The sequence below is a fragment of the Gopherus flavomarginatus genome, chromosome 1, assembly GCF_025201925.1.
Source record: "Gopherus flavomarginatus isolate rGopFla2 chromosome 1, rGopFla2.mat.asm, whole genome shotgun sequence".
NCBI classification, from domain to species: Eukaryota; Metazoa; Chordata; order Testudines; family Testudinidae; genus Gopherus; species Gopherus flavomarginatus.
Window position 1 is genome coordinate 357278359 of NC_066617.1, and position 13723 is coordinate 357292081.

The window sequence follows — 13723 nt, forward strand, 5'->3', positions numbered from 1 at the left end:
CAGTAATATGACAGGTTATCCATCCCCCCATGCTAATTGCAGGGAGGCCGTAACAGGCATCCCAGGGTGCAGACTCTTTTCTTGGTCCCCCGGCTGTTTGCGATGGCTCCCTCTACCTATTGGGGGTGATAATTTAAGGGACTTTCCCATAAGGGGCGATTATCCCCTTGCCTCCTGCAACAGGGTGTCTGCCTCTGAAGCAGCTGGTAGTGGAGTCCAGGGAGGCCAGGCTCCTGCATTAGGCAGAGCCCTGCTTCGATCCAGCCTGTCACCTGCTGTGTTACTGGCGGATCGGGAATCCCTCTACCGCAGGGAGCCGTGTCAAAACCTCTGCGTGCCGTGCAGGGGGCGGGGGTTGAAACCCAGCCCCACCCGTGTCTGAGCATCCCCTCGCTGACCTTGCCTTGGAAGCTGAAGCTGCAACCCCGCCAGTCTGGTATCTTTGCAAACAGGCTGGCGGGGCGGGTGGGGGGCGTGGTGTGTGGGGAGCAAGAGGCGGTTTCCTGCTTCCCAGCTCCGAACAGCTGGCGGGGTTTGAAAGGGTGCGTGTGTCAGCCCAGCAGAGCCAGCCCAGCCTCCGACCGAGGATCTCTGGACAAGGCGTCCCCGGCGTGGAGCGAGCGAGGCTGGGGCTGAGGCGCTGGCTGCTGCCACCCGGGCCAGGGGAGGCTCCGGCTGAGCTGCGCCCGACTGACCCCGGCGGCGCGGCGCCCCGGGAATTGCTCCGCGGAGGACGGGCTGGGCGCGTAGCGAGGCGGGAGCAGCCCGGGTGCATGCGGCCGGCGCCGCGGCGAGCCGGCGGGGCAGCCCGGGATGAGCGGCGGGGAAGTGGTGTGCGCCGGCTGGCTGCGCAAGTCGCCCCCGGAGAAGAAGTTGAGACGATACGTGAGTAGCCCACGTTTCCCGGGAGCAGGAGGGTGCCGGGCTGGGAGTGCCCCGGGGCAGGGCGCTCAGCTGGGAGCCGACCGGGGCTCGGATGCGGGGCGTCGCGGGCTCCGGGCACCGCAGTCACCCCCAGGAGCTCCGGGCTTGGCAGCCGCAGGGGAGCCCGGGCCAGCCTGGGGCTGATCCTCGGCAGTGGGATGCTCAGCCCCGGGCAGGGCGGGGCCCTGTAGCGGAGCCGGCCAGTGACCAGTCCCGCCCCGAGAGGGACCCCTGCCCCGGCTGTCCCGCCGCCCGAGGCAGTGCAGCGAGGCCCGCCCCAGCCCGGAGGGCGATGCTGGGCGGGACTGACTCTTTGCAGCTCCTCGCCGCGTCCCAGCACCTGCCGCCCCGGCTGCAAACGCCCATGCAGGCGGCAGGGACTTGATCTGCGGTGCGTGCTGCCGCCCGGGGGCTGGCGGGCGGGGCGGGCACTGGAGCTGGAGGGGCTAGACACTGACCAGGCGGAGGCCGGTCCTGGGACACATTCGCGGGTCTCTCGGGGCCGGCGGCGGGGCGGGAGTGGCCGGAGCAGTGGCCGGGGCCAGGAGGGTGAGGGTGGGACCCGTTCGTTGTGAAGCCTGCAAGCGGGGTCCGGGGGCTCCAGAAAGCCACGTGGGCGGAGCCAGGGGCCCCGCTGAGACAAAGGCCAAGCCCAGGGCTCCAGTCCCAGGACAGCAGCTGCTCAGCTGGTGTCAGTCGGGGCAGCGCCATTCAAGTCAATGGAGCCCAGCTCTGGCAGGCGGCTTCATGCCAGACGAGGATCGCGCCCCAGTCTTTGCTAGGAGGGATGCAGGCAGCAGAGGTGGGATGTGGATGAGGCTTTGAGATCAGAGTGAGCTGGAGTGTCCATTTTGGGGCTACTGCTCCCCCTTCCCCTAGTGGGCTGTGCCTCTGGGGAGTCTGGGACAACGGAGGATTTAGAGCAGCTGGGAACCCCCCTCCTTGGGGATAGGGGGAAGCACTGGCCATATAATAAGCACTACAGATGTGGATCCCTTGGCTCTTCCCACATCTTCTGCAGGCCAGGCCAGCCCCCACCCCACCCCCTATACATGCTGCAGAGCACAGCTCCATAGCCACAGACCTTCAGATGGGATCCTGGACAGAGCCAAATTCTCTGCTGGTGTTAGTCCATGGAAGTCAGTGGAATTACACCAGCAGAGAACTTGGCCCACACCAAGTGCTGCAGATTATTATGTTGTCCACCAGGGTGCCCTGACTGGTTAAAGAGACTCAAAACAGTGCCTGCCCCCAGCAAAGGTGCTTGGTGTTTCTGTGCCTTGCACAAGGAAACCATCCGAGCTCAGGCCCAGATTCTCAAAGGTATTTAGGCACATTCGTGTCTTTGCACCTGCCAGAATGACTATACCCTCTGCAAGTGTTTGCTTCCAAGCTATGATCCTTCCAACCTGGTGGCTTTCAAGCATTACCAGAGACTCCCCCGTCTCGAGTCCACCACTGGAACCAGAGAGGACTGAAGGATGAGGGGCTTACATTTTCATCCTGTCTTCTTCAGGAGGCTGGGATTTATCCCTTGGTGAGGAAGCAGCCATGGGAAAGGAACACACCAGCCAAAGGAACAAGGGTTAGTTTAGATGCTTCACAGTGAATGGCTGAGTCCAGTTTAACTTTCTTCTTCTTCCAACCTTCACTGTCTCCTGCTACACGTGTGTGTTGTCTACACAGGAAAAAAAACTTGTTCTTAACTCCAGTTAGCTAACACATGCTAGCTAATTTAGGGTAAAATAGCACTGAAGACAAGGCAGCTTGGGTTAGCAGCTCCAGTTAAAGCCAATGCTAAAGCCTGTGGTTCAGCTCAAGCTGCTAACCTGAGTTAAAAGCAGACTTGCCGTGTCTTCACTACTATTTTAACCCAAGTTAAGGACACACCTTTTTTTTGCAGTGTAGACATACTCTATCCCTTCATTACCATTCACTCCTGTGTCTGTGCAAAAAGAGCGGCATCCTTTAAACTCTCCCTTATCTTTCTTTTTAAGAACGGCTCTGAACACCTTTGCCCTGAAGTGCAGCGATATTATATCTTGGTAGAACTGGTTTTATTTCCTAAGCTCTCCCCTTGTCATTAGCGTTAATTATTTAACGTTTGCCAAAGGCTTTGAAGACATAAAGGGCTATCGAAGTGCTATCATTAGTCGTGGAGATCAAACAGTTCCTGTAAGTTGTAAAGAATCTGAACAGCAGCTATGCCACATTCTGGACTTATTAAAATAAATCCCATTGCTTTGTGCTCTCCGCCTGAAGATGTCTCCGGACGGCACTAGTTTAACGGTGTGTCATCGCATGGCTCTGAACAGTGGGTGTGTGAAGCTGCTATCTTCGGACTCAGCAGACCCACTCCCCGGGTGAATTCAGAGTAAGATCTGCTGACTGTAGTGACAGAAATAAGTGTCCACTGGCTTTTAGCCGTTCAGAGCCAGCGCAGTTTTGGGAGAGCAAAGTGGAATTCTAGTCTGCCTTGGGATGCATCAGCAAAACTATTCCCTAGGTTCTTATTGCTTTCACCTGGCAAACATAAAGGACCACGGGTGTCACTGAGATTTACCTTGGGCTGCAGCTCCTTTAATTGCTTAAGCATCATAGCAAAGATATGAAAATAGGCAGATATTATTAGTCCCATTTTACAGAAGAGGGAACTGAGGGAATGACTCAAAATTAGCCAAGCAGTGAATGGATGCAGCTCCATAGATTTCATAGGTGCTTCATCTGTTTATGCTGGGGCTGAGATTAGAGCTGCTTAGGTTCCTGTACCGTGCCTATCACTGCAGTATGTCAGGATCAACCAGAGACAGTGTGATTTGCCCAAAGCCACTGAACAAATCCAGCATCCCTGATTCCCAGTCCCATTCTCTAACCATTAGGCATGTTACTTTAGTTTTAATATATTTAAACAACTGGATTTTTTTACATTAGACTTCATTAAAAGACCAAACTCTTAGAACACAATGTATTTATTTAGGCTTTTGAGCAGCTGGACAGATTCATTTTCTGTAATGAGCAATGGAGGCTGCCTTTAGGTTAATGGAGCAAAGCACTGTCCTCCTATAAAAATAAATTGCTAACTCTGAGTCACCAGTACCTTTAACTCATCAAATGTCATTAACTGTCCAATGAAAGAACTCTCACTTAGCCCTTGTGCTCCGGCATTCCAGCGAGAGCTGAGTAAATCTTTTAAATGCTGTGCACGAGGGTGTGAAATGCTGGAGGCTAACAATAAAGATGTGTGCATATAAGGGTGCCTTTCATCCAGCAAGATCCCACAGCACTTTGCAAACCACATACGTTTTAGAAAACACCTTACTCTCCCTTGGAAAGGCAGCCATCTCTGGGGTGAAATGTCTTAGCTTTTAACATTGCACAGCAATGCTTCTCAGTGTGTTAAAGATGGGATGTGATGAAGGAAGCTATAAACAAATGTCACTCAAGGGGATACCACGTTCCTGGAACTGGAAGTTAGACATGGATTCTAGTCCTGTCTGTCACACTGGCTTGCCCAGTGTCGTGCAGAGAGTCACTTTGGCCACAGTTAGCAAAAGTGGCCACTGTTTTGCCACTCTTGGGTGCCCATCTTGAAAGCCCTGAGCACTCTCAGCTCCCACTGAAATCCAGGCCTTCTGGACCAGATTCTCAAAGGTATTTAGGTGCCTAGCTCTCACTGAAATTCATGGGTGTTAGGTGCTTCCATGGCTTTGTGGGTCTGGGCCTCTGTGTTTCCAGATGAGTGCCCAAAAGTCAACGACTGGCTTGGAAAACATTGGCCTGAGCTTTTTTTTTTTTTTTTTTAATGCCTCCGTTTTCCAACCTGGTCTGAAAGGTGTAGCCCAATCATGCATACTCAAGGTCCTCACACGGCAGGCGCGAGATCAGCACCAAGTGTCATAGTAAAGTGTATAGGAGAGCACCAGTGTGGGCAGGAATCTGAGGCTAACACCTCTGTTCTTGTACAATGTGCTGTGGGCTCTGTAGTGAAAACAAGCAGGCAGGACCTCGGTTTTCCATCTCCTCGGGAAGACAACAGCCCCAGCAACAGAGGTCCCCCCACCGCATTGGCTTCTGTACTGATTGAGAGGGAAGAGTGCCCCCTATTGAATTAGCTGCATCATTCCCACTATTACTGCCATGACTTGCTCTCTGAATTCAAATCCCAGGAGGACCTCTCTGACCATGAGTTGCCATTAGGTGAGACTTGGCTAAGTCAGGATTTGACTGTATTAGCACAAGAAACTGTTCTGTAACGTTACTTTATTTTTATTGTCCAACATGATTAGAAACCCCCTAGAAGTGTGTCCCTTCCCTGGGCAGGGGCGTGTTGCTGAAGTGCAGTTAGGAGGCCTGGTGTTGCCTTGTGGAAAGTGGTGCCAAACAAAGATCCTGATCTCTCTAGATTCTGTGGCACTCTGGGTAAGGGGGCGGGTGCTAAACCCAGGGACCTATCCAAATTTCACCTTGTATGATTGCATAACCTCCCTTCAGATTCAGAGGAGTAATGATCTGCCTCTTCACATCCTGCCCGACAGTGTGATACGGTGGTGCTGTGCATTGTCCAGAAGCTGCTGTTCCACTTGAGAGGCAACTGCCTTTCAGCAGTGGGGGATTTGATCCTTTGTGTGTTGTTTCTTTGTAAATTGCTTTGAGAGCCCTTTGCAGAAAAGGTGTTGGATGAATCTAAAAATCCAGATCATAAGTTACAGTTCCTGTCTCCCATCCTTTGTCTTGCCTATTAACTCTGTGGGGAGGGACTGTGCCTTACTATGTGTTTATACAACATTTAGCACAATCAGGATCTGATCTCAGCTGGGGCTGATATCATAATGGTAAGAATCCTAACAATTTCAGGTCAGAGGGAGTGAAGATACAGTATGCAATTATAGAAGATCACTTGGCCACTCCTAAACTTACTGTGTAATTCTGGGAGTAAACTCTCTCTTATCCTCCCAATCAGACTATTGCGCTCCACCCTGCTTATCTTCATACTGCAGTGTTAATATCTGTGCTGGTTGGCTAAGCTGTCTATGTTTTAGCCAAAAATATGGGGCTTGAGTCTCCCCTGTCACTCAGTTCATTTCAGTGGACTTGCACTGGTGTAAATGGTAGATGAATCAGAACTTCAGTATGTAAAATGTGCAGCACAGGTCACTTCTGCACCAGGGGCACAGAGTCTCACCAGATCTCCAGTAAGAAAAGGACCTCTTCTTCCTTCTTGATGCAAGCACATGAGATAAATGGGAGTATAACAGGCTGGCAGGGTTTTCCTGAGTCACTGCAACCTGCTAGCAGAGGTTGATCCTGCTAGGAAAGGGTTAAGTGGGTTCTGTTGACTCATTGAGGCAGGTGGCTCATTTATTTTTGCCTGGATATAAGAGAGGTGGGAGTGGCTCCCTGAAGAGAAGATCTAGGGTGTGGGCTGAGCAGCATTGAAGTAAGAAACTGGGGAGCAGCCATGCCTGGGAAGAACACTTTAGCTGAACTTGATGTTATTGTTAAGGAAAGCAGTGAGTTGAGACTCTGCAGCTTTGGACTATGTTTCAGAGTAGGCTGGGGAAGGCACCTGCTTGCATAGAGTTATGCACTTGGGGAAAAACCTCCCCTGCCCCTAACTGTGCAGCGCAACACTAAGAAATGGGCATCTAGCAAAAGATGCATTGTTTCAGGGCCTGGAGTCTTAATGGCTGGTCATGAAATTAGAGAGTGTTAGAGGTTGTAGTCTGCATGGAGGGGAATAGCAATTCTCCTGAGATAGACCTTGGTGGATTCTTGCCAACATGTGACCTGACTGGTGGCCATTTAAACACATGTATGAAGTCCTCAGGCCACGTGTAGGGCACCACAGATGTTGTTGGCCAAACTCATCCCTGGTGGAAGAGATTCCAACACCATTGACGTTGACTGAGTGTCTCCTATGTCATCTGTGAATTTGCACTTCTATATCCAAATTGCCCTTTATGAACATATGGTTGGAATCAGAATTCTGATCCATCAAGTGCTTCCCGCAGCAGCCAGCACTTGATGTTCCAGAGGAAGGAGGAACATACCTTTATAATCCTGTGTTAGAGCTGGAAAAGACCTATCCGGTCAGCAAACACAACTCCTCCACGAGCAGAGGAGTGTTCCTTATAGTGTCTGTGCTGCACCACACCAATGATGCAATGCAGTATGGAGATGTGATTCCCAAACTGGCCAGACAATGTGATGCACTAAAACTGGCTGTTCTGCTCCCTTCTTCTTCTACTTGTTGGTCATAAAAATACCAAGGCCTTTTTTATAGCCAGTCATAATATTTGACTGGGGAGGACTTAGGGTTATTGTCTTATTTCGTTGCACTGGAATTTACATCTGTAACTCCCCATCCGTGGAGACCAGGAGTTATATTGGCTGAATTTACTGCACAATATGTATTTACCTCATGCTTTGGCTTTGTTAACGTTGCTTGAAAGAATTTTTCGCTCTCTATCAAGCCTGCACCATGACATCAGGACTGGCCCATGTCCCTGGCAAAGTCCGCTGTGGACATAAAAGATTGATGATGGCAAAATGTAAGTTGAACTTAAGAAAGACAAACAGCACTTAAGGAAAGTATAACAGGAAGCTGGATTCATTTTTCTTTGAAAGAGACCAGAAGTGATATTAAATGGCCTTTCACAAACAAATGTCACATGCAATGGGTGATGTAATGCTGTTTACTGGACCAAAGCAGATATTAGTGACTTAGATGCAGAGCAAATATTACAAATTATTTATTTGTATCACCGGCATATGAGGGGCTGTCAGGATTGGGGGTCCACAGTGCAAGGTGCTGTAGAAACACAGTGACAGACCGTCCCTGCCTTGGAGAGCTTACAATCTAATGGACACAATAGATAAAAGACAAAGGAAGCATTACATGCGTCTGACGAAGTGGGTACTCACCCACAAAAGCTCATGTTTCAATATATCTGTTAATCTATAAAATGCCACAGGATTCTTTGTCACTTATTACTGCCTGTGAGAGACAGAGAGATCAACTGACTTGACCAAGGTCACACAAGATTGTCTGTGGCAAAGCGGGGGATTGAACTTGGATCTCCTGGGTGCCAGCAGACTACGGTGTCTTAAACATAAGGCCATCCTTCCTTTCTGAAGTCCTGCTGGTCATTTAAATCCCCCTTTAATAAAAGTAACCAATACTACTAAAAAGAACAGGAATACTTGTGGCACCTTAGCGACCAACAAATTTATTTGAGCATAAGCTTTCGTGGGCTACAGCCCACTTCATCGGATGCACAGAATGGAACATATGGTGAGGAGATATATATACACATACAGAGAACATGAAAAGGTGGGAGTAGTCCTACCAACTCTAAGAGGCTAATTTCTTAGAGTTGGTAGGACTACTCCCACCTTTTCATGTTCTCTGTATGTATAAATATCTTCTGTCTGTGTGTTCCATTCTATGCATCCGATGAAGTGGGCTGTAGCCCACGAAAGCTTACGCTCAAATAAATTTGTTAGTCTCTAAGGTGCCACAAGTACTCCTGTTCTTTTTGCAGATACGGACTAACACGGCTGCTACTCTGAAACCAATACTACTAAGTCATTGCATCCAGAGATCTCAAAGCATTTTATAAAGGTGGGTAAGCACCATTCTCCCCATTTTACAGAGGGGTGTATTACTTTCTCAAGGACACACAGTGTAGCAGTGGTGGTACTGAGTCCTTACTTAAGCCAGGTGATATTTTTTGGATAAAAAACTTTTCTGAGCAAAAGATGCAGATTCAGTGACACTATGTTTCATGAATTCATGTTGGTTTCACCAAATTGTTTCAGTTGGGGAAAAAAATAAAAAAAAATTAAATGTTGTATTTTAACATTTTCAAAATGTTTCATTTTGATTTTTTTTTTAGTTTGATACAAATTTTGTTTCAAAATTCTCTTTTTAAAATGGCCAGAATTGGAAATTAACTATTTCGATGGTGTCAAAATGAAACATTTTGTTTGACCTGAAATGATTTTTTTTTTATTTGTTGGAATTGCCAGAGAACTGAAAAAGCTGTTATTTGCACAGCTGTAGTTCTTAGAAAGACGATGAAAAAATTGGAAAGAGTTCAGAGAGAGAACATTCCTTATAGTGATCGAATCAAAGAACTCAATCCATTTAGTTTAACAAAGGCAAGGTTAAGGGGTGACTTGATTAGTTTCTAAGTACCGATACAGGGAACAAATATTTATTTGTGAGCTCTTCAATATGAGCAGAGAAAGATGTAACACAAGCCAGTGGCTGGAAGTAGAAGCTAGACAAATTTAGACTGGAAATACAGCAAAAAATGTTTACAAGTGCAAGTAATTAACCATTGGAACAATGGTCGTGATGGATTCTCCATCACTGACCAATTTTAAATCAATACTGGACGCCTTTCTTAAAAGATCTGCTCTATTTTAGGGAAGTTCTCTGGCCTCTGTTACACAGGAGGACAGGCTAGATCAGTGGTTCTTAAACTTTACTGCAGCCTGCACCCCTTTAGTTCTCAAAATATATTCTTGCACCTCTTATCAAAAATCATTGAAGTAGGTCAGTTCTTTAAACCTAAACATATTTTTATTTGTATTATGGTAATCATTAAAAAATGTATGTTAATAAATACCTAGGTTTGATGAAACAAAGTAGTTGTACTTACGTGCCTGTGCTTAATTTATGTTTTTGATGATTTACCTTCTAAAACAATCTGGCATGTCTCGCACCCCCAGAAAGGGCATCTCCCACCTCCAGGGGGGTGCGTGCACCCCAGGTTAAGAACCACTGGGCTAGTTGATCACAATGGTCCCTTCTGGCCTTGGAATCTAAGAATCTAACTCCTAGGTCCCTGCTTTGTGTACTAGGACACACAGCTCTTTCCTTCTACAATTACCCTGACCCTGGCACGTCTTCTAACTGTGCTTGCTACGATACTAGATACCCACCCATTCCACCTCATCCCTCCTGCCTCTGCCATGGCATAAACCTGCGTTCCCCAAGACATCAGACGAGAATGGGTTAAAACAAGCATCAGAAACATGTTAGTGAATATTACACAGCACTGGGCTTTGGCTTCGTAATTTTATGGGATTTTAATTGCTGTATCGTCTGACACACCTTGAATATCACTTGGTGGAGAGGCGTCATATAAATATAGTCTGTTATTTCCTCATATGAAGCTGCAAACTAAGAGCCCATTCTGCAGCTTTGCTGATCGCAGTCGTGTTTATAAATGAAGTCATAGAATATCAGGGTTGGAAGGGGCCTCAGGAGGTCATCTAGTCCAACCCCCTGCTCAAAGCAGGACCAATTTCCAACTAAATCATCCCAGCCAGGGCTTTGTCAAGCCTGACCTTTAAAACCTCTAAGAAAGGAAATTCCACCACCTCCTTAGGTAACCCATTCTAGTGCTTCACCACCCTCCTAGTGAAAAAGTTTTTCCTAATATCCAACCTAAACCTCCCTCACGGCAACTGGAGACCATTACTCCCTGTTCTGTCAACCTGTAAGCTTTGTTTGCCACTCAGACCCACAGCTTTGTGTCCACCTATCTGTCAGCTTCTTGCACAGTTACCTCTCAATGGTGTATGTCCGTGGCCTCATTACCATGCGGTCTGAGCAACCTCATAAGCTTCAATAGATTTATCCTCACAATACCCTTGTGATATAGGGCAGTGCTATTACCCCTTTTTATAGATGGGGAACTGAGGCGCAGAGAGACTAAGTGATCTGCCAAAGATCACACAGGGAGTCTGTGGCAGAACAGGGAATGGAGCCCAAGTCCCCTCAAGTCTTAGGCTGGACCCCAACCACTGGACCACATCTGTGTTGTCTTCTACATATTCCACCCCACCACCAGGATGCATGTTGCCACCTCTCTGGGCTCATCTGCAAGGCTCGTATCTATTCATATTTCAGTCCCTCTGAAAGACCCACTCCTGCATGGTACATACAGCGCACGCATGTAACTGGCTTGTATATAAACTACCCCTTATGTTCTGCTTCCCACAAACTCTGTCTGTCTTCAGTTTATAAGCATCGCAGGGCAGGGACCATCCATGAATGTTCATACCCTTCACATCATGGACACTGCTGTAACCTTACTGTATTACCTAGAGGCCCCAGCAGAGATCAGGGCCCCATTCTCGTAGGTGCTGTACAAACAGATAATAAGAGACAGTCCCCGCCCCATAGTGCTCACCAGAATAGACAAGACAGGGGCTATGAGGGGAAATAGATACACAATCAGAGGAGGTAACCTTCATGCTCAAGGTCACCCATAGGTCCGTGCCAGAACTGGAAATACCTCTGATTAATTTAATAAAAAAGATTGATGGAAGAAAGACCCTATTCTTCTTCCACTGCATATCAGTGTCTAAATAAATCAATAACAGTTACAATAACTTTTTCAGACACCAAGCAATACTTACAAGATAGCAGAATTAAAATAGGCAGAGGGCAATTTTAGGGATTGGCTTTTACAGCCTCCCATCCCAGCTGATGACTTGTTAGCTCTGGAAATCAGCTTATTTCCAAAACGCCATTGTGCACCATTATGTTAATATCACGCTGGGGCTGGATGCATTTATGCAAAAGCTTTTTGAGGCAGAGCCCTGAAAAGGTTGATGTAAAATGTTCCAGATCTCTTTATTTGCATGAAAGGAACGTGCATGGTTGCTCTCTCTCATTTATTTATTAAATCTGTGCAGGACTTCGTCTGGAGAGCATAATAAATACCTGATCATCTTGCTACAAAATTAAATTAGATCCCAGTTGTCATTATAACTGTAAAAAGTAGCCAGTCTGTCACTGGGCAGAAGCATGAAAAGCCAGATAGAAGTGGTCATTGGTGTAATGGTCCCTTTCTTACTTTCCTCTTATAATTAAGTGGGTAGGTATAGGGGGAGGAATAGCTCTTTAAAACTGATGAACAATAATAATGTAAGGCCAAGAAGGACCATTAGATCATGCAGTCTGACTCCTGCATGACACTGGGTATAGATCATAGTATTAATTTGTGCCAGGGCAGCACCAAGTTAAGACAGTCTCTGCCCCAGAGATCTTAGTCTTTCTCTTGTCGAAGGCTCTCTCCAAACCAAGTGGCTGTATGTTACCTTTCAGCTGCACTTTCTGAGGCGGAGTGGAAAAGACGTGCCCTTTAAGCAGGAGCTGTGTAAATGCACATCTTGCTGTCTAGGCTGGACAAGGATGCCTTTTTCTCTGTGAGTAGCAATCTATGGGGGATTTTGTTTCTGGAGCTGCCCTTTTTTATATTTATCCTATCTCTTTTCTTCAAGATATTCAGCAGGTGTGTGATTTCACTGGAGAACCTGGGAGCATCAGGGAATCTTTGTATCAGTCTGATGGTTCTTTGCTTTTATTACACTAGTGCCTAGAAATGAATTTCTCTGTCCAAAATGTGGAATTTCTCACCCAGAATTACTCCCATCTAAGGCCTCAAATGGGAAGATTAACTCCTGGGCTGGGCTAGTGATAGGTTTCCTACAAATAAAATTGCCTTGGCTTTAAAATCCAATACTGCAGGGCTAAAAACCAGAGCCAAGATTTAAACAATGCTGCCTAAATGAAGGCCCCAGGCCAAACCTTTCAGAAATGTCTACTGAGTCTTCGGAAAAAGACACTCTCTGAAAATGAGGCCTCTTTAAAGTGCCTTCACTTGGGCCCCTAAACAATCAACTCAAACATTATTTAGACTGTAAGATTGTTAGGGCAGGGACTACCTACATCTCTGTGCTTTTCAGTGCCCAGACGACAGAGCCCTATGGTAATAACCACGATTTATAATAATGATCATTAGTCACTTTTGAAAATCTTGTCCAAAGTTCTTATTGAGCCACCTGTTTTTTCCAAATTGCTGAAAACTCCACAGTTCCCACTCGACGGGAGATATGCCCAATTGGGAAGGGAAGGTTCCCTGAAGTTGTGGACTGTCCCCAGTTATGGCATCACCATTCATGAATAATGGGTGCCTCCCAAACAGGGGCAGCTCCAGGCACCAGCACCCCAAGCGTGTGCTTGGGGTGGCAAGCTGCGGGGGGCATTCTGCCAGTCACTGCGAGGGCTGCAGGCAGGCTGCCTTTGGCAGCATGCCTGTGGAGGGTCAGCTGGTCCCGTGGCTTCGGCGGACCTCCTGCAGGCTGCCGCCGAATTCGCGGGACCGGAGACCTCCCACAGGCAAGCCGCCGAAGGCAGCCTGCCTGCCGTGCTTGGGGCGGCAAAATACCTAGAGCCGTCCCTGCTCCCAAATTCATGCTGATCAGCCCTTTCTACCACGTGACTCCATCAGCTATCCTGTGTGTCTGTGGATCCATAAACCTCCCACACTGCTTGCACACTCCATGTTTAGGAACGATATCTGGCACAGTGTGGGGCATACATAATATTAATTATACATGCTCATTGCCAATGGAAAATAGATTAACTGCCTTCATTCTGTCAATATCACATACCGCTTGCAGCTCTCTGGCATTTTTCAGCTGTCTAGTATGGTCCGTAAATAACTCTCTCCGTATGGAAAGCCTATAGGAATATATCATTTGCTTTGATTTAAGGGGGAAGAATCAATGATTTGAGGACCAGATGTCTTTTTTTTCCCCCTCCTGCCATGTTCCTCTCATACTCTTCACTGCACATAACGTCAGATCTGAGATTCCAGTGGGAAGAACGTGCGACCACACTGCATAGAACTGTCCATTGTTCAATGGGTCAGGGATCAGAGCCGTGATGTCAGGATATAGAGAAGTGAAGTTGGCGGCTAAACTTAGTCACCAC

General features: G+C 47.5%; 1 protein-coding gene across 1 annotated transcript in view; it reads left to right on the forward strand.

Moving 5' to 3' along the window:
• Positions 1–813: 813 nt before the first annotated feature.
• GAB2 (GRB2 associated binding protein 2) overlaps positions 814–13723 on the forward strand; it is a 186642-nt gene continuing 173732 nt past the window's right edge. Inside the window, exon 1 of the mRNA XM_050941159.1 lies at positions 814–885. Within this exon, the coding sequence (XP_050797116.1) occupies positions 814–885 (72 nt within the window). The remainder of the gene's footprint in view (positions 886–13723) is intronic.